The sequence below is a fragment of the Lithobates pipiens genome, unplaced genomic scaffold (assembly GCF_037356315.1).
Source record: "Lithobates pipiens isolate NorthernLeopardFrog02 unplaced genomic scaffold, aLitPip1_a1.2 Scaffold_16, whole genome shotgun sequence".
Taxonomy (NCBI): Eukaryota; Metazoa; Chordata; class Amphibia; order Anura; family Ranidae; genus Lithobates; species Lithobates pipiens.
In genome coordinates this window covers 279,051,337-279,073,044 of record NW_027507748.1, presented here as the reverse complement: position 1 = coordinate 279,073,044, position 21,708 = coordinate 279,051,337, and the positions used below count along the sequence as shown (strand labels likewise).

General features: G+C 41.6%; 1 protein-coding gene across 6 annotated transcripts in view; it reads right to left on the bottom strand.

Moving 5' to 3' along the window:
- KIF21B (kinesin family member 21B) overlaps positions 1-21,708 on the bottom strand; it is a 157,178-nt gene that overhangs the window by 78,709 nt on the left and 56,761 nt on the right. For all 6 annotated transcript variants that reach the window (XR_013274487.1, XR_013274488.1, XM_077481484.1 and 3 more), the window contains exons 5-10: positions 20,782-20,913; positions 9,756-9,893; positions 7,232-7,347; positions 5,729-5,924; positions 4,893-5,073; positions 1,052-1,115 (exon numbers count right to left, since the gene is read on the bottom strand). Coding sequence is in view for 4 of the 6 variants with exons in the window: in XM_077481484.1 (XP_077337610.1) it covers positions 1,052-1,115; positions 4,893-5,073; positions 5,729-5,924; positions 7,232-7,347; positions 9,756-9,893; positions 20,782-20,913 (827 nt within the window). In the remaining 2 variants the exon portion in view is untranslated. The remainder of the gene's footprint in view (positions 1-1,051; positions 1,116-4,892; positions 5,074-5,728; positions 5,925-7,231; positions 7,348-9,755; positions 9,894-20,781; positions 20,914-21,708) is intronic.

Here is a 21,708-nt window from a genome sequence, read left to right as displayed (position 1 = left end):
CAATGCAGCCCATCAGTGCCCACCAATGCAGCCTATCAGTGCCGCCTTATCAGCGCACTTCAATGAAGGAGAAAAATGACCCGTTTGCAAAATTTTATAACAAACTATTAAAACATGATTTTTTTTTTTTTTTTTTTGCATCTTTTTTTGTTTGTTTAGCAAAAAATAAAACTCCGAGCTGTAACTAAATACCACCAAAAGAAAGCTCTATTTGTGGGAAAAAAATGATGGAAATTTCATTTGGGTACAGTGTTGTATGCCCGCGCAATTGTCATTCAAAGTGCATCAGCGCTGAAAGCTGAAAATTGGTCTGGGACTGAGGGGGGTTTAAGTGCCCAGTAAGCAAGTGGTTAAAGAAAAATAGTGCTAGTAAAAATAGGTTAGTCTTTTATTTAGCAGAGTTGAATAAAAGACAACCATGCTGCTTGGAAAGTAAGCAAAACAACCGAGGCATGCTGGTAGAAGTAGGGGCTAACTTGGGTTACCATACAGTTTTTTGTTTTAGTTTTAATCCTCTTGTAGGCAGCAGTATAACCTGAAGGTGAATGACTTTCGATGTCCTTCAGTAGATTAATAAAAAACAAACTTCATGTGGATTTATTTATCAGATAAAGTTTAAAGCAACTCACTGCTTGTACTTCAATCCTTCACTCCATTAACGGATGATCTGAAATCTGGAGCATCGCTCATTATTTTCGCTTAATGGAAAATAAGTGGTCTCCTTGGGTATGTCAATGACTGTTCACATTTACCCCAACTGCATCTGATCCATATATCCATTGCTGCCCAGGAAATGCAGCACCCATCTGACTGTTATGGCCACACTGGTGATTGAATATCTCTGCTACTGAGAGATTTTACTGCTTTCTGGTAGTGACCTCATATGCAGCACACTAAAATCGATATGATCCTAATAAAATAACTGTTAAAAACAGTTAAATCTCTCAGTAAAGAGATGTAATCGCCTGCGTGGTCCTGGGTTTACAGAGCTGCTAGATTAATAGTATACCTGAATTAACACTTTGCCATTGTATTCAATAAGCATATTTACCTCAGTTCTTCAATCTCATGTATATAGTTCTGTATCAGTGCCTGTATCTCTTCATTACTGTCACCTGATATAGGAGAGAGAAAGAAAAAAGAAGAAGAAGAGAAACATAATTTAAATTGATTGTAAACAATCACCTTGTAAAACAACCCGTTCAGTTTAACCTCCTCGCGCCCGCCCTATAGCCGAATTACGGCCGTAGAGCAGGCGCGTTCGTTTGGGCGGTCGTCCCTGGACGGCCTGATGTTTACTTCCGCAATGCGCGCCGCCGCGGGCGCGCATCGCGGAAGTTCTGTGCTCGCCGTGTCCCCCGGGGACAGGCAAACACAGATCGCTGTAAACGGCCAATCACAGCGGCCGTTTACAGCGTGATCGGCGTGTCCAATGGGAGATGATCTCATATGTAAACATATGAGATCATCTCGCAGCGCCGCTCTCCTTCCTCGCACAGACAGTGCGAGAGGGGAGAGATGAACGGCTGCAGCGGCAGCCGTTCTGATTCCGGAAAAAAAAAAAATTAAAAAAATGAAATAAAAAGTGCCATCCGCCCCCAGCAGTGCCATCCGCCCCCAGCAGTGCCATCCGCCCCCAGCAGTGCTATCTGCCCCAGTGCCATCCACCCCAGTGCTACCTGCCCCCAGTGCCATCCACCCCAGTGCTACCTGCCCCCAGTGCCATCCACCCCAGTGCTACCTGCCCCTAGTGCCATCCACCCCAGTGCTACCTGCCCCTAGTGCCATCCACCCCAGTGCTACCTGCCCCCAGTGCCATCCACCCCAGTGCTACCTGCCCCCAGTGCCATCCACCCCAGTGCTACCTGCCCCCAGTGCCATCCACCCCAGTGCCACCTGCCGTCAGTGCCACCTGCCCCCAGTGCCACCTGCCCCCAGTGCCACCTGCCGTCAGTGCCACCTGCCGTCAGTGCCACCTGCCGTCAGTGCCACGTGTCATCAGTGCCACATAGTGCCATCTGTCATCAGTGCCACGTATCAGTGCCATTTGTCATCAGTGCCACCTGTCAGTGTCACGTGCCATCTGTTGTCAGTGTCACGTGTCATCAATGCCACTTATCAGTGCCATCTGTCATCAGTGTCACGCGTCATCGGTGGCATGTATTAGTGCCATCTGTCATCGGTGGCACATATTAGTGCCACGTATTAGTGCCATCTGTCATCGGTGCCACGTTTCAGTGCCACGTGTCATCAGTGCCACGTATTAGTGCCACGTGTCATCAGTGCCACGTATAAGTGCCACGCGTCATCAGTGCCACATATTAGTGCCATCTGTCATCAGTGCCACATATTAGTGCCATCTGTCATCAGTGCCACCTGTCATCATTGCCACGTATCAGTGCCATCTGTCATCAGTGTCACGTGTCATTGTCCTGGTGCTTCAAAAGTGTAATAAATAGTCAACAAGTTAGATGTGTAACTTATGTTCCTAGAACACATGATGGCGCTACCTGCATGTTGGGCCTCTATGTGGCCAGGCTGTGAAAAAGTCCCACACATGTGGTATTGTAATACTCAGGAGGAGTAGCAGAATTTTTTGGGGGGTGTCATTTGTGGTATACACATGCCACGTGAGAGAAATAACCTATTACAATGACAATTTTGTGGAGAAAAAAAAAAAAAATGAAAAATCTTAATTTTGCAAAGAATTGTGGGAAAAAAATGACAACATCAAAAAGCTCACTATACCTCTTACTAAATACCTTGGAATGTCTACTTTCCAAAAAGGAGTCATTTGGGGGGTATTTGTACTTTCCTGACTTGTTCGGGTCACAAGAAGCGAGATAGGCCACCAGTACATCAGATGTGATCAATTTTGTGCGATTCGCACCACAGCTTGTAGACTCTCTAACTTTCACAAAGACCAAATAATATCCACTAATTTGGGTTATTTTTACCAAAGACATGTAGCAGTATAAATTGTGACCAAAATTTATGAAGAAAAATTAATAATTTGCATAATTCTGTCACAGAAACAAAGAAATATGCGTTTTTTTTCAAAATTTTCGGTCTTTTTTCATTTATAGCGCAAAAAATAAAAACCCCAGAGGTGATCAAATACCACCAAAAGAAAGCTCTATTTGTGGGAAAAAAAGGACAAAAAATTCATTTGGGTACAGTGTTGCATGACTGAGTAATTGTCATTCAAAGTGTGAGAGCACCGAAAGCTGAAAATTGGTCTGGGCAGGAAGGTGTTTAAGTGCCCTGTAAGCAAGTGGTTAAAATAGAAATTAAATGCAAAACATTTTTGTATAGATATAAAAAAAAACATTATAATACCTGTTTTCCCTTTTTTATAAGTGATCACATTCCCTCTGTTCTCAGCTGCATTAGAGCTGGGGGGGGGGGGGGGGGAGAATCAGCAGCACACTGAGCTTCCCCGTGAATGGCTGTGCAGCGGGACGTGTCAAGACAAGTCTGATCATTGGAGGAGAATAGGCTGAGTTCCTTGCATAGCTAGAGAACTGACCACAATGTGCTCTCCTGATTAGTGTGGTCAGTTTTTAACCGGTTCCCAACCAACTCACACAGATATACTGCGGCCCAATGGCTCTCCTAGGCGAAATCCCGTACAGGTATGGCTTTCCCTTTAGAAGCCGCCAGAGGGCGCGTGCACCCGCTGCACGCATAGGGACCCGTTGCACATGGCCGGCAAGTGTGATCGCGTGCACAAGAGCCAGCACGGGGATTTGCGTGTAAACACACAAATCCCTGTTCTGTCAGGAGAGAGGAGACCTAACGTTGTTCCTACTAAGTAGGAACAACGATAGGTCTCCTCCCCCCAGTCAATCCTATCACCATACAGTTAGAACCCACTGAGGGAACACACATTTAACCCCTTGATCGCCCGCTAGTGTTAACCCCTTCCCTACCAGTGACATTTACACAGTAATCCGTGCAGATTTATAGCACCGATTGCTGTATAAATTTCAGTCCCAAAATTTGTCAAAATTGTCCGTCGCAATGTTGCAGTACTGCTTAAAAAAACAAAAAATGATAAAAATGCCATAAATCTTTCCCATAGTTTGTAGACGCTATAACTTTTGCTCAAACCAATCAATATACGCTTATTGCAATTTTGTTTTGTTTTTTATCAAAAATATGTCGAAGAATATATATTGGCCTAAACTGATGAAGAAATTAGTTTTAGTTTTTTTAAATTGGGGGATATTATAGCAAATGACTGCGCAATTGTCAGTTAAATCAACGCAGTGCCAAATCGTAAAACGTGCTCTGGTCAGGAAGGGGGTCTTCTGGGGCTCAAGTGGTTAATAGGAAAGCAGAGGGACTATCGGGACACCAGAAAGCACTACAAAGAGAACAGGATACTTTCTTATACAAATTCATGGTACAGCAGACACATATCAGGAATAAGAAGTTTTGGGTTAACAAACGCATTATTTCCCATTTTTAAAACAAAAGATATTCTTGACAAGCTCTTATAAATAGGTCTGTTGAAAATCATCTATTTCCCTTGTCTAAAGAACAGTGACAGGTACAGGAAACAATATGAATTGAGCTTGCATTATTTTTATTGGACTTATTATTGCAGATTGCAAAGACATGCAGCAGTGTTTGAATGGGGTTTGAAGCACAATATAAGATTATTTATACTGAACACACAGTTTTTCACATTGGCTTTAGCTGATATCTTTGTATGAATCAGATGAATCTGTCACGCTACTGCCTGGCCTCATTCATTTCCTGATTTTTATTTCTCTGATAATATTTTAAGAGTGCAGTTTTCTATACTATTTTTTACAGTAAGGTATTTATTTAACTATGGTCTATGAAAGGAAATTAAAAAAATATAAAATAGAAACATTTCTTACCAGCCCTTTGTAAAACTCTTGCGGCTTCTTGACCAGCCATGCGGGTGACACGGGCATTAATAGCCCTGATGGCTTCTTGTAGTGCAGCCACACGAAGGCGCAGTGATGAATTTTCACTTCGTAGCATAGACAATTCTTCACACATATCACTTAAAGCATCAGACCCAGGAACTCGATGGCCCTGAGAACACATGATGATGAAGAATGTTTGTTAACCCTTTTCTATCTGCATTGTTATGCCTTGTACACACGGTCGGACATTCCGATCACAAAATCCGTCAGATTTTTTCCGAAACTTGTGTTGCATACACATGGTCGCACAAAGTTGTCGGAAAATCCGATCGTTCTGAACGAGGTGACGTCAAACCCGTACGTCAGGACTATAAACGGGCCAGTAACCAATAGCTTTCGTCTCTTAGTTTATTCTGAGCATGCGTGGCACTTTGTCTGTCGTAATTGTCTACACATGATCGGAATTTATGCGGATTTTGTTGTCGGAAAATTTTAGACCCTGCTCTCAAACTTTGTGCATTAGAAAATCTGGCGGAAAAAGTCCTATACAGCCCACACACGGTCGGATTTTCCGACAACATAATCCGATCTGACTTTTTCCATCGGAATTTCTGACCGCGTGTACAGGGCATTAATCTACTTCTGGCAGTCCACGGTTCACATAATTGACTAAATTCAAATTTTTCGAAAATATCATATACGGGTAACAAAAAAATAACGAAACATTTGTTTACATAGTCTTAGGTGTTTTCTGCTAATAACTGTAAATATGGTTTATAGAGAACAGGAATACATTATGTAATATATTCATTAAGTCAACTTACAGTTTTGTACTCCTGTAGTTCTAGGCGTAGCCGAGCCAGCTCTGCCCTTAGTGCCTGAACTTGCTGGCCACTCTGTTCCTGGTTAGCTGTCACACGATTCTTGATGTTACGGGCACGGTTGGCATACTTCAAGGTATTTAATGTTTCCATAAAATCACGATCAGATGGAGAGACACAGGCTATCATCATGGTCTGACTGGATGGAGGAACCATTAAAGAAAAAAGTATGTTTAAATGCTGTAATGCGAAGACGGTTTTTATTTTATTTAACACTATTTCTAGTGCAATCAATAATTTCAAATGAATCCATATTTCAGTAATAGCAGTCACCTCAGATCTTAGTATGTTTTGGGAATTTTTGGTACCCTGTACTGCACTCTACATTGTACTGCAGAATTGCGATTATAAATTAGGTGTATGTCATAGGTTCATGCATTTCACAGTTCTCCATGGTAGACATCTCCAGTAACAAAGAAGCCATGCACACACAAAAAAGTGGGTGTACAGGAAGTTGGAAACAAGGCTTAAAGCAGATTTCCAGCTTTTAATAAAAGTTTTTTTGTTTTGAAAATTCTCTTTATTCAGCTTTTTGTATTGAAAGGTACAAAACAAAGCCTATTGGGCATGCCCAGGCTTACATAGCTACATAGGAAAGAGACTACAAAAACAAACAAGAAGGTTCGAAAGGCAATTGTTGGCAACCAATGTTCATCCGAAGTACTGCTTGTAAGTGACTATAGAATCAGAAAGGGTAGAAGGCAGGCTTACTCCACAAAGTTTTATTAGAGTTTAAATAGCTTGGACCAATCTTTGCTAACTTCTGCTTGTTCAATTAAAGCAGTGTACCTGTCTTGGATTCCAGCGATGTCGGCACCGCAGCTGATGCTACCTTCCACTGTCAGGTGATGCCGCCGTCATTGCTGATGAAGGGAACCTGGCGGTGAAGCCTTGTGGCTTCACCACTAGGTCCTTACTGTGCACTGCGCTCTTTTACTGGCCCAGCAGCAAGAGGAGAAGGGAGGGCGAACTTCTGAGGTCTGGCGAGGTCCGATGCAAGTGGGGACAGGGTATCTGTTAAAAACAGGTTCCCTGCTTTCCCCTGACCCCGAAAGGTGCCAGATTTGGCACCAGGGGAGGGAGGAATTAGCTAAGTGGACGTTCCGTTGTATTGTAACTGTACTGTCTGCCCCCATGTTGTAAAGCGCTGTGCAAACTGTTGCTGCTATATAAATCCTGTATAGTAATAAAAACAAAAACAAAACAAAAAAAATAAATAATAATATACAAGGTTACCTAACTATCCATAAGACTGGAATGCAGCTTCTATTTAGGGTGATTCCCTATAATCATTTGTTGAACCTGTATAACAATCTAAATCATACATATCATTCCCAAGTGCATTCCCTACAGCCACCTGTATTACAGTGATGAAAAAATTAGCACATTACCAAGAAAACTGAGTTAGCAAGAAGAAGGGTATAGTAGGAAAGTAGACTGAATTACCTGTTACCTCCCAATGAGTCCTGCAGAAGTCGGGTGAGCTTTGAATCTCTGTATGGAATGTGAAGAACCTTCTTGCTCTGATCTCCCAAAGCGCTGATTACATTTCCCAGAGCAAGCTACAGAAAGAGAAAAATTGCTGGTTATGCACTGTACCTAATGGTCATAGCAACCATCCAGTTCTCTACTCGCTGCCCAGCCTAACTCCAGTACTAAGATTGAGCTGCCTTTAGCTAATGGGTCTTATACTGCTAGTTTGCAGTTCCTTTCACGTGCTTGATGTGGACTGCCTGTTTGGCCAATGCTCCAGACTTTCTTTTGTAGCCTATTGCTTCTGTGTTCCAAAGCTTGGTGATCCAGACGCTCATTTCAGAACGGAAAGTTATATGCACAGGAGGACAGCCCTAATAGTAGTGACCCTCAGGGAGAATGAGAGATTTCCATTTCAGCTTTTCTGAGACCTAGATGGAATCTCTGCATCTCCAGGAGTGTTAGGGGACCCAGCTCAGGTAACCAGTCTTCTGGAAAGACTTAAGTGGCTGTCAAAACATGGTGCTGTTTCCAGCAACCAAGCAAGGTACCCAGAAGTGGTGTGTCCCCATATATCAGTGCACCCTGGCAACAGCGTGCTTGTGCTGTTGAAGGATTACAGTGCCAAATTCTAAAATGAATCACATTTTCACAGTAATGGAATAGCAGCAGCTTTGCAGGACTTGGAAGATCTAATCAGTTAGGCACTGGGCCGTTGTCAGACCCCAGTTTGTCTCAAGACTTCAGCGGTGTGGCATCCATCCTGTTGCTAATCCCTGGTTGGTGGGGCACCTCATCTATCACTGACTCCTGTGACTAGGTGCTCTCTCTGCACAGATGTTTTAAGGACTAGGATTTTCCAACAACTTCTGGTATTACAAGAATATGGATTCTTCTAGTACCACATGGAATATCAGTATGCCTTACGTGAATCACTTTCAAGGAACTGTTTATTTTATAGATTTCACAGGCGTGCCAGAGAGCAATTTGGACTTTGTCAACCAGGCAGTGCTCCCTAAAAGGGAGAGAGCACTGTTAGAACCTGGAACACCTGCTGGTGGCACTGTGGAAATAGACCTGAAGAGTGTAGTTCTAATGTCCATTAGTGCGTGCGACCCCCTAAAAAACTTGGTTCTGTGGGAAGACTATTACACATTTTCAAAGTAACGCTTAGACTACAATATTCTTTCCCAATCTGTGTGTTGGAGAGCAGTCTTTACATTGGGAAATTGGCTGTTTTAAAAGTAAGTGTCGTTCTGGCATTTATTGTTTTTTCTTTATAGCTCACACTAACCTAAATCATGTGACACAGGTTTTCTTTAAAGCGGAACTTTACCCATGACAACTTGATAAAAAATAACATTCTTTAGTAAAGAACATACATTCCACATTAATAATGCTACCAAAATTAGTGTATGCTGTAAATTGCCTCCAGCATCGCCCCTGTTTCTTTTTGCTGGAGGCTGCTATTTTGCTGAAGCACAGAGTGCCTAAACAGCAAACAGTAAATTATAAAGTGAAACTAAATTTATTGATTTAACGGTTAAAAAAATAGCTACATTCCTGGAATGCTGGTATTGCTAACTGTCACATTTGTTTGTGTCCTCGACCAAGCAGTCAAACCATCAAATAGCTGGTGTCATAACTGATCACTGTGCAGCATTATGACAGTTGCAGATCAAACTGAAGCAGCTTCCTTGGCTGTAAGGCTCAGTTCACACTTGCCTGCAGTCTGCGGGCCGGATGCAGGTGCAGGAATCGCACCTGTTCCCACAGCCAAATTGTGCTGCTCTTACAAAACACACAGAGCTGCCATTCATACTGAGTGGCACCCCCACACATTCAATTCCGCAGCGCATTTGCGGGTGTGGGAACGGCAGGGAAGTTGCACAGTCAAAAAAAAAACATGCAATATACCTTCAGCCGCATTTTTAAAAAGGTGCAGGCACCTTTTTCCTGCGGGAAACATGAGCACAGAAGCCCATTCTGAATGGGCAGCCGTGCCTGAGCAAACGCGGGCTGTACGTCCGTCAATAGTGTGACCCTAGGGTAAGCATAGGAGGGTTTAACTTTAAGGCTGTCAGCAGATCGGCCTCTACAAATTCTGCAGTGTCTAAATATGGAGAGCAACTGAGCATGTGCAGAGCAGGGTGAAACAGTGTAGTACTAAATGTTAAACAGTATAGACACTTATTTGTAATGTTTTTCATAGCTATACCTGCAAAACGGGCCAGCCTGAAGTGACCTAGCAGGACTTTATTTTATGACTAAAGTGCCACTTTAACTAAAATAAGAGCTGTGGTCATCACAATTCTCACACATTCATTTCATCTGCATATGATAATTTAGGGCATTTATGAAACAGGAGGTTATAAAGAGGTGTTATCTAGTGTTAGCATTGATTTTTCTATCTGTGGCTGGAGACATATTGGTGATCATTTAGCACATTTCCCATATTTCACAAATTTGAAGCCATAAAAAGTACAGTCAATCTTACCAGGCCACAGTTGATGGAGATCCCCTCCCTTGCTCTTTCTCCAGTTGCTCCTGTCCTCTTCAAGCGCTCAGAGCCAGCTAAGTCCACAAAATGAAACTTTGCAGTGAGGGTTTCATACTCCAAAGAAGGTGCATCTGCCTGTAGAGCAAAGGTTTGCCTATAATTAAAACTACAATGGTTTTCAAGCAGCATACTTATTAATGTGATTATTAACACTTCTTGCAGAGATCACAGTACACTTTGTGGCACTACCTTCATCTGCTTTTCTCGTAGGAAGGACTGCACCATTTTTGCTTAGGCATTAGAGCAGCCTTTCTCAACCTTCTCAACACTGAGGAACCCTTAAAATAATTCTTCAGGCTGGGGGAATCCCTGCTAAAAATCAAACATTGATAACTCATGATACATTAGTGTGATGGTGAGTGGGAAGATTGCTCCTTACACGTGTGGTCATTGGGAAGAATTACCCCCTTACAGATAGCTAAAAAGATCAATGGTGTCAGTGGGAACTTATCTGAGAGGCAGAAATTGACCATTGCTCAAGGAACCTCTAGCAACTTCTGAAGGAACCCTACGGTTCCACGGAACTCTGGTTGAGAAACCCTGCATTAGAGTCAGCATCTACTTCCTGGACTATGACGCTGGCTCGAGGATGACACAATCACATAACCCTGGTGCCTGCCTGTTCAGTTTATCGCTGTGTTCAGAAATCTAACGCAGATCAGGTTCTGCTGCAGCCTCTCACCTTTTAACTTACTATAAAGTTACAATGTTGCAGTCTGATCCCTGGGGAGAGGTAATAGAGGAAATGCTTTTTCCTGTCTACAGAGTCACTTTACCAGAGCTCATGAACTGCATTTTATTAAAAAATGTAGAGCTTTCTGAAACATACTGCTGTTTGATAATGTAGGTTGTCAATAACGTATTCATGCGGGCTTGTAAAGTCACCAAGAGACCCACATTGAATAGCTGAATATATATATATATATATATATATATATATATATATATATATATATATATATAAAATAAAAAAGACTAGCGCATCACCTGCTGGTTGGGTAGAAGACTGCACAATAATACTATGCCATGTTAGAAAAGGTATAGTTAGTCCTTACCACAATCAATTCATAAAGAAAATATAAAAATACCAAATTGCTAATATATTCCCTTTAAGTAATACGCTTTGTGATAGGCTACACATTTTTTTGCTGCACAAAAAAAAATCTCAACCCAATGAAACTTCAAATATGCATCAAATTTAGGTGATAATATTTATTTAGCTTTTAATATTTACCAATCTTTTACCCATGCTATTGTATCGCTCTCCCCCGACCTCCAGAGGCCTGATGGTGACCCCCAGAGTCAGGGAAGGCTGACATTCCTTCTTAGGGTGCAGGTTACTAGGCATGGTGGGTGTAGTGCAAGATGGGAGCCAGTCACTTTTAAAAATGAACAGAGAGTTTTATTTCTCTTAACAGGAACAGTGTTAAGAGAAACACTTACAAAGTTGCACAAGCAGAGAAATATGCCTGGTTGAAAAACAGAGAGATTTCATATAGTCAAAATGATGGTTGTGCCATCATTGCCAGTTAGTGTTTTGGTTAGGAGCCACAATGCCAGCAACCAGTGATAAGTATGCATTGTACATACCTTCCTAATTTTTTTGGAGCAACCATATATTGAAATGTAATTACTGCAAAGAAAATGTTATCATATACTATTGATTGTACACCCTTACTTAATGGAATGTGATACCCAACTGACTTAAATATACCTCTGAAGAAGGACCCTTTGAGGTCTGAAACATGTAAGGTGTCCACGCCTGCAATGTACAGCGGTTAGCCCCACCAACATGTTTCTTTGGGCAACCACCATCTTTCATCCATGATATGTATGTTAGGTACCTTACTAAGTGTTTTTATTTCCTGTCATTTGTATCCTTTTTATGTGATTATTCATGCTTGTTATATATTTCTTAATACATTTTTTGTACTTTTTTTTTTACCTATCTGGTCTGTCCCTTGTCAAACCGTGAGGGTTTTCGTTTGTTTCTATTTTTCTGACTATACAGATTGGAGTTGTTGTTGTTTCAGTTGGAGTTGTTGTTTCAGTTGTAGTTGTTTCAGTTGTAGTTGTTGATTCAATTGTAGCTGCTGTTGTATTCAATTGTAGTTGTTGTATTCAATTGTTGTTTTCAGTTGTTGTTGTTTCAGCTTTTGTTTCAGAAGTTGTTGTTTTCAGTTGTTGTAGTTGTTTTCAGTTGTTTTTTTAGTTGTGGTTGTTTCTGTTGTTTCAGTGGTTGTTGTTTCAGTAGTTTTTGTTGTAGTCGTTTTCATTTGTAGTTATTTGTTTCAGTTATAACTTAACTATCATTAACTATTAAATTATAGGTATTGGAATTTCCTTTCAAATTTGGCTGTTAGAGAACGTAGCGAATACGAATTTATCCAAAGTAAAGAATTATCAAAAATAAGGAATGTCGTATCTAAACAAATGGAATGTAACTAATTAATAATAAAAACAATGAAAACTTTTTATTACTATTATTAATTATTGCAGTTTTATTTGTTTAGATGTGGCATTCGTTATTTTGGATAATTTGTAAGTTTGGATAAATTTGTTTTCGTTACGTTGACTAACAGCCACATTTAAAAGAAAATTCCAATACCTATAATTTAATAGTTAGTTATTATTAGTAGATCACACTTTAGTGGGCAGCTTCAGGAGCTACTCCCAAGCAACCTAGACCATCAAATTTTCGGGCACCGGTCTCCAAAGAAAAAGTCCCTACAACCTCCAAACCACCACCTCACACAGCACAGAGCCACACAGATCAATTCATCACTCGTCGCATCTAACACGATCAAGCACAGTCAATGTAATCAATCTTACCTCACAAACCTTCACTGATAAGGAATTGGAAATTCTAGGCCTTGGGCTTAACCTTTGCCCTACACGGGATGTAGATCATTTTGAAGTGGTGGAAGATATTAACCTGTTTGCCAGGAAGCTAAATTTCAAAACTTTCTGGCATAACCAGACCAATAAAATAGAAAGAAACCCTGAGATCAAATGGTCCCGCTTGGACTATAAAATGTTGCAAATTCTAACACAATTGGAAAGGGAGGGTGGCATTTGGGATGATCCTGAAATTATGCACCAAATGCTAAAATGCAGAGAATAGTGCACCCCAGGTTTTACACCACCCGAATATAAAAGTAAATCACTTAAATTTCCAGCCTTTTCCAACCCGAACCTCAAACTATGGATCGCACAACTCAAGATATTTGAAAAATGAATGCCACCCCAACAAAATCTAACCTAACGAACATTCAAAGAGCAGTTTTAAATCAAATCAAAAAGAGAGAAGACATAATAATCAAACCATCCGATAAAGGGGGTAATCTGGTCATTCAAACCACAGAGGACTACACAGCTATGTGTTAAAGGATCCTGAAGAACTCCTCTTGGTTTTGTCGGATTTCTCCTTCTAAAATCCACGACTACCAACGGGAGTTCTTCAGGATCATAGATGGAGCTTTCTCCAAAAATCTTACCTCTAAAAATACAGGAAAATTCTTAAAAGTTCAACGTCCCGTCACTCCCACCTTTTATGCTCTACCTAAAACCAATAAATCCCTATTGCTACCTCCAGGTAGGTCTATTGTTTCGGGGGTAGGATTCCTTGCCCAACAAGCCAGCTCCTTAATAGATGATTACCTACGCCCCCATGTAGAAAGCTTACCCACGCATCTGAAAGACACCAGTCACATCCTAATGACCCTGGAAGGCTTATTTGTACCTACCCACACCATTCTTGCATCTATTGATGTAGAGGCCCTATATTCCAGCATCCCTCATGACAAGGGTATCACAATCACCTCTACCTTTTTAAATGAAAGAGATCTTGACAACATTCCCTATAATGCATTTATAGTAGAAATACTGTATTTTATTTTGTCCCACAATGCCTTTACCTTTGACGGCTACCTCCAGGTGCAGGGTGTGGCAATGGGGACCAAATGTGCCCCATTCTATGCAAACCTGTACCTGGGGAGGTGGGAGTGTGAGGTTTTTTCATCGGAAGCTTCCTTGATATACCTGCGCCACACCTTAGTGTGGAGCAGGTATATCGATAACATCGTGATTTTTTGGACAGGGACCCCAGAACTCTTATCAGAGTTCATAGAGGAACTTAATCATAATGATTATAACCTGCCTTTCACCTATAATTGGCATTGGGAGACTCTCCCATTTCTTGATTTGAACATACATAAACATACAGAGGGAGTTATCACCACCAATCTACATTGGAGAGATACTGTAGGTAAATCCCTGCTACATTCTACAAGTGCTCACCCATCAAAACTAATTGGTTCCATCCCCAAGGGCCAATATTTATGGGCCTGACGGAATTGCACCAATGAGGATGACTTTAAAATTCAAGCCTCTCAATTGCAGAAACTTTCCTTGGACTGTGGATACAGCAAGAGATCCCTAAAAAAAGCATTTCAAAATGCAAGCCCATGGGATCTTCTGCTATTCCAAGGTGAGAAAGGAACTGCACCATAGCCCCAAGGTATTCATCCTATCACAAAATTTAATAGTCAATCCCAAACTATCAAACGCATTTTAAACACTCACTGGCACTTTTTAAGCGATGACCTTACTCTAAGATTATTTGTAGAACCTGAGCCACATGTTGATTACAAACGGAACCAATCACTAGGTGACATTTTAGTCTCCAGTCACTTTATGCCGCAGGGATCCAAGGACCCTTGCTGTAATCTACCTCAAGGTCCCTTCCAATGCGGGAACTGTAACTTCTGTAAGTACATTATAACTGGGAACAGTGTTGTTCTACCTAAAGGGGAACATCTACACATGCAAAATTTTGCAAACTGTGACACCATTGGCATTGTGTACTTGCTAACATGCAGTTGCGGTAATTACTATGTAGGCAAGACCAAAATACATTTTTCGAGATGAATTAAAGAGCATGCTGTAGACATACAGATAGGTGTCACTGAGAAACCAATACCCAGGCATTTTGCGGAATGCCATGATTATAGCACCGACTCTTTGAAATTCCAGGTACTGGCCTGGGTGCACCCCCAATCCGTGGAGGAATCTTTGATCAAAAAATCCTTCAGATAGAGGCTAAGTGGATTTTTAAACTGAGAGCAACACATTCGCCAGGAATGAATGATGCAATCAGCTATGCTGCTTTTTTATAATAATGCCATTTGACCTGTATGTTATCCGCTTACCTCTATCTATTTTTCTCGGATTTAATATCTGTACCTTAGTAACTAACAGAATATTTGTTTAATTTAACACCTTTACGGCACAAACCAAATATCCTCTATACTCGTTTTACCCACTCTGGTTTATTAGCATGTATTAAAGTGGTTGTAAACCCTTACAAACCACTTTGACCTACAGGTAAGCCTAGATTAAGGCATGCGCGGGAGTGACGTCATCGCGGCTTCGTCGAATGACAGCTGCGGAGCAGCGAGACTCACCGAGACCCACCGAGAAGATGGACGCTCCAGACTATAGGGGACAGCGGTGACTACGCTGGCTCCTGTGTCAGGTAAGTGACACATAATGGACTACTATGCGATGCATAGTAGCCCATTATGCTTTGCCTTTGCAGGGAATCAAAGAGGAAGTAAACTCATCAGGGTTTACTTCCTCTTTAAACGGGAAGATGAGCTGGAGGGTTTGTTTTTAGATTGCCTAGCATTCATGTATTTATATGGTGGAAATTGTGTATTCAAATTTGTCTATTAAATTTTTTTTGACATGTCTTCTTGCCTCCCCCTCTCTAGACCGCTTCTGGAATTAACTGCTGACTCGTGGGACTGTTGGCCATGCCTGTGTCTATGCACTGCCTGAGGGGTCTGCCAATGTGCCATCCTCACAGACAGCCACATGTTTGACAGTTTCTTGGTGCACCTGCCAAGTCCCCTCAGAGACGTTTCCATCAGATCTTCCATCAGGGGACACCGACAACTGACAGCCTTCGGGCTGACGAGCGTACGGTTCCTCCCCCTTCCTGTGGAACGCAGCGTCGCCGACGCAAGTCCATCAGTGCCAGTGTGACGTCATGACATTCGGGTCCTGCACCCTTCTCCGCACGGATTGACTTTATCTCCATCCGTGGTTATCTTCCATGGCCGACTAGGTTTAGTGATTCTCCCTCCTTCCTTCCATCTGGACTGCAGAGTTTTCGGGATGTGGATCGGGGATTTCCAGCATGCTATTTCCTCAGCCTGCATCACCCATGGCACTCAGTGCATAGATGGACTTACTCCAGTTCCTCCGGATTCCATGATCCGGGCAACTTGAGCAACTCCAGGAATCCTCTCTCCCACATACACCTCCTGGGACCAATTATGTTAGTTAGGCTTCCCTATATAACATGCATTCCCTCAGTCTCTCCTCAGTGGCTCATCCCTCCACTTGTGAGGGGTGCTGTGGAGAAACTGTGGGTACAAAATTACAGGTATTTGAATTCTTTGTTATACATGCCCTTTCACTCACTAGTAGTCCTTCCTCTTAGCCCTAGTACACACGGTCGGACATTCCGACGGAAAATGTCTGATCGGACCATGTTGGCGAATAATTCGACTGTGTGTGGGCTCCATCGGAGTGTTTCCATCGGAATATCCAACGGACAAAGTTTTAGAGCTGGGCTATAAAACTTTCCGACAACATGATCCGATCAGACTTTGTCCGACTGTGTGCAGAGAATCCCGATTGGACAAAGTGCCACGCATGCTCAGATCAAATTCCTAGACCAAAGCTATTGGCTACTAGCCTGAACGTAGTCCCATCGTAACGAAATAACTTCATCACGTTCTGAACGATCGGATTTTCCGACAACTTAGTCCGACCGTGTGTATGCAACAGTTTCGGACAAAATCCGTCGGACAAAATCCAATGGATTTGGTTGTCGGAATGTCCAACCGTGTGTACAAGGGCTTAGACTAATTCTTTGTTTGGACTAGACTATCTTCAGCTACAAACTGTGCCCCCCCTTTTCACTTTTTAAAGTTTACACACACACTACCCTTCATTACAATTGAAACCAACGATTCAATTTTTGGAAACAACTATCTCTCTGCCCCCAATGGTGCTTCAACCCCACAATTGGGTTTGTCCTAATCTCTATGCTCCTATTTGGTAAGTAAAATCGAATACACATTTTTTTGCTTTGAGGACTCAGCCCCCTCTCTTCTTCCTCCCCCCCCCCCTTTTTTTTTCTTTTTTCTTCACCTTGACCACTGAACTCATTACCTTTTATCAACCAACCTTTTGCACATATAGGGGCCCCTCCATTTTTCTCTGATCAGGTGGGGAGAAGTATTCCCATGAGCTCCCAGGCCTCATCTATCCCACTGAGCCGGCGTTCTCCATTTGCGGTCTTTTCTGGTGAGTTGAGGGGCATGCCATTGAAACTCTGCAATTTATATGCTACATATATATTTAGTTCTATCTATTTGATTCTCTACACCAAATTTACCATATGTAAAAAATGTCGGTACACTAATGGGTATATACAGTGGTGTGAAAAAGTGTTTGCCCCCTTCCTCATTTCCTGTTCCTTTGGATGTTTGTCACACTTAAGTGTTTCGGAACATCAAACCAATTTAAACAATAGTCAAGGACAACACAAGTAAACACAAAATGCAATTTGTAAATGAAGGTGTTTATTATTAAAGGTGAAAAAAAATCCAAACCATCATGGCCCTGTGTGAAAAAGTGATTGCCCCCTAAACCTAATAACTGGTTGGGCCACCCTTAGCAGCAACAACTGCAACCAAGCGTTTGCGATAACGTGCAATGAGGCTTTTACAGCGTCCTGGAGGAATTTTGGCCCACTCATCTTTGCAGAATTGTCCTAATTCAGTTACATTAGAGGGTTTTCGAGCATGAACGGCCTTTTTAAGGTCATACCACAACATCTCAATAGGATTCAGGTCAGGACTTTGGCTAGGCCACTCCAAAGTCTACATTTTCTTTTTCTTCAGCCATTCGGTGGTGGACTTGCTGGTGTGTTTAGGATCATTGTCCTGCTGCAGAACCCAAGTTCGTTTCACCTTGAGTACACGAACAGATGGTCGGACATTCTCCTTCAGGATCTCTTGGTAGACAGCAGAATTCATAGTTCCTTTTATCACGGCAAGTCTTCCAGGTCCTGAAGCAGCAAAACAGCCCCAGACCATCACACTACCACCACCATATTTTACTGTTGGTATAATGTTCTTTTTATGAAATGCAGTGTTCCTTCTACGCCAGATATACTTGGACACACACCTTCCAAAGAGTTCCACTTTTGTCTCATCCGTCCACAGAATGTTGTCCCAAAAGTCTTGGGGATCATCAAGATGTGTTGTGGAGAAATTGAGACGAGCTTTGATGTTCTTTTTGCTTAGCAGTGGTTTTCTCCTTGGAACTCTGCCATGCAGGCCATTTTTGCCCAGTCTTTTCCTGATGGTGGAGGCATGAACGCTGACCTTAACTGAGGCAAGTGAGGCCTGCAGTTCCTTGGACGTTGTTGTGGGGTCTTTTGTGACCTCTTGGATGAGTCGTCGCTGCGCTCTTGGGGTAATTTTGGGCGGCCGGCCACTCCTGGGAAGGTTCACCACTGTTCCATGTCTTCGCCATTTGTGGATAATGGCTCTCACTGTGGTTCGCTGGATTCCCAAAGCTTTGGAAATGGCTTTATAACCCTTTCCAGACTGATAGATCTCAATTACTTTCTTTCTCAATTGTTCCTGAATTTCTTTGGGTCTCGGCATGATGTGTAGCTTTTAAGGATCTTCTGGTGGACCTTACTGTGTCAAGCAGCTCCTATTTAAGTGATGCCTTGATTGTGAACAGGTGTGGCAATAATCAGGCCTGGGTGTGGCTAGAGAAATTGAACTCAGGTGTGGACAACCACAGTTATAGTATGTTTTAACAAGGGGGGCAATCACTTTTTCACACAGGGCCATGATGGTTTGGATTTTTTTTCACCTTTAATAATAAACACCTTCATTTACAAATTGCATTTTGTGTTTACTTGTGTTGTCCTTGACTATTGTTTAAATTGGTTTGATGTTCCGAAACACTTAAGTGTGACAAACATGCAAAGGAACAGGAAATGAGGAAGGGGGGCAAACACTTTTTCACAGCACTGTATACATAAAAATATGACTATGTTTATATATTTAATATCTCTTAATGTAGTATAGGAATCTTATCAACATTCGTTTTATCAACATTTTGATATAAATCCATGTAAAGACAAATAGATTAACACATTTATGTTGCTTGTATCATTATGTATCTACATTAATCATATGATATATGGTATACTAATTAACACTTTATTTGTAGAATTCATACAACGTTTTCATCTGTGCTATCCTTAAGGCCCCGACGAAGCACATCCCTGAACTCAAACTGAATTATTAAGACTGTAATGTATCTTAAACTCTGTGTTTTATAAAATAAAAATTTGTTTATTTTTGTATAAATATACTGTTTCTCATTTTTTCAAACTCTTCCGAGGCACAATTAGAGCCGGTTCACACAGGGGCAACACGACTCTGGCCGCGACTTTGCGAGGCAACCTGAGTGCACACCACAGCGCGACTTGGGGCGACTTACGAGGCGACTTCAATTCACCTCCAGGACAGATGACTTTCCAGTGGCCAATCAAACAACAATCAGCTCTGTGGGAGGGAGGAGGGAGGGAGGGGTTTGCCTGAGAAAACAATTTTCTCTTCCTGTATTGTTGCTTCTGTTAAGACACGTTCTGACTTTGGAGGTGACTACCATTAAAATCAATGGGTACAAGTCGCCAGAAGTCGGATCGAAGTAGTACAGGAACCTTTTCTGAAGTCAGAGCGACTTCAGTAGTCTGCATTAAGACGGGTTTCATTGACTAACATGGAATTTGACATGTTGCACGACTTGGGGCGACTTTAAGTCGCCCCTGTGTGAACTGGCTCTTAGAATCCCACTTTGCTCTATTTTTTTGAAACATATTCACATATTATTAGTTAGTTATTTGGAATGCTCAAATTTTTGGAATTTCTCTTATTTTAGTATTTTCAAATTTTCGAATTTCTGAATTTTTGAATTTACGGATTTTCTAATCTACACATTTCTGGATTTTCTAATTTACAAATTTATGAATTTCAATCATAACGAATTACCAGAAAAACGAAAAAACAAACAAACAAACAAAACAAAAACGAATGAAAACGAACACATTTTTCAGCAGTGCACTTGTCTAGCCTAGATCTGTAAGTCTGAATGGGCTACTGTTGCGCTCACCGGGAGACTGCGCCGGTGCACAATTCCTTTCAATGGGAATGACAGACAATTTTTCTACCTTCATCTCAGTAACCATGGATCCACTGAGTTTTTTAAAAGACATACCCGCAGAGGCACCATGCTGTAAAAACTTTTGCACATTAACCAGTTAGATTCAAACTTTCTTTCTCAAACTGTGATTGGCTATAGGGCAACAGTGACACTTCCAAAAGTAGAATAGCTAAAACATTTTTTTCCTAGTTTTAGGTAGAGTGGGGTAAAAGTTATAACTTTTGTCAGGTTTAGCTTTGTCTCCATGTGGGAGATTTCCCCTAACTACCTGTCCTGAAGACAAACCAGTAAGTAAGAGGTAATGTCACATAAAAAATGGTAAATCCTAGCTTTTTCAGCTATCTATGAACGGGTGTTCCCATTGGTGAATCTCCCCTCCACCCCTTGTCTGGTGACAGCACTAAAATTTTAGATTTTCCCTCACCTCCCAGCTTGGTGTATGAAAAAGGGGCACCGACACTAATAACACCACTCTACCAGAAACTAGAAAAATAAATTTCAATTGAAAACTGTCATGTTACTACGTTCACTCCATTCGTGCATTACCCATGTCTTGTGTAAAAGATGCATAAAACAGAAGAAATTGTATGCAGCACTGTTGATCACATAAATAGACAACAACAAATTTAGTACTTACTTGGCATGATTCAGCAACTCGTGTTTGGTGTACATGGACAGAGAATATTGCATGAGAACGGGAGCTCTGAGAGTTCATTTGTGTACTGGCAGTGGTACGGGAGAGGGCACCTTCCTTTAGCAACTGTAAAAGCTGAAAAAAGATTACAAGAGCGTCATCTCTGAACATATTGTTTTACTATAAATGTATTGGTATGTATGTGCGTGCTTTTGTATCTCATGAAAAACCTATTTCCATTAAAATCAATGAATACTTTTACACTGGGGCAGTGGGCTGGCAGGGAGGTGAAAAAAACGTCCCTCTTCATTGAAATGATTGGAAATCTCTTCAAAAGCGCCTGAAAAGGTCTTCAAAAGCACTCAAATGTTTTACTGGCAGTTTAGAAGCTCCTCAGTGTGAAAGGGGCCTTACTTATCTTATTACGTGCTCTTACAGTTCCCTCCTTCTATGTGACTGGTTGCCAACAGCTTGTCCTCTTTGGTGCTCCAGATAGTGGTGGCAGCTGTGGTGTCATCATGTTCAATGCAGGACCATCAGTCCTACCTTGTAATTGAGAATGCCAAGAGTCTGTCCTCAAGCCGGAGCATTAAAGAGAAGAAGTAAGCACTGGATGCCAGCTGAGCAAGGGATAAGGTAAGTAAAATTGTTTTTTCCAGGCAAAAATTAGCGTTTAACCCTTGTAGGGCAGGGGAGTCCCACTGCATGGGTAGTTTTTTTTTTTTTTTCATATTCCTGGTGTTCAGCTTTAAATATAAAAAGGATAATAGGATAAAATAATATAAATATATATTATTATGTATAATAAGGATGATATATCCCACTTATAATTGTAAAAAAGAAGGTAATTTCCTCTGCCTACTAAGTAATGCATATCCTACTGCTAAACAAGGGCATACATGTTTGACAAAGTATAAGTGCAGCAAAAAA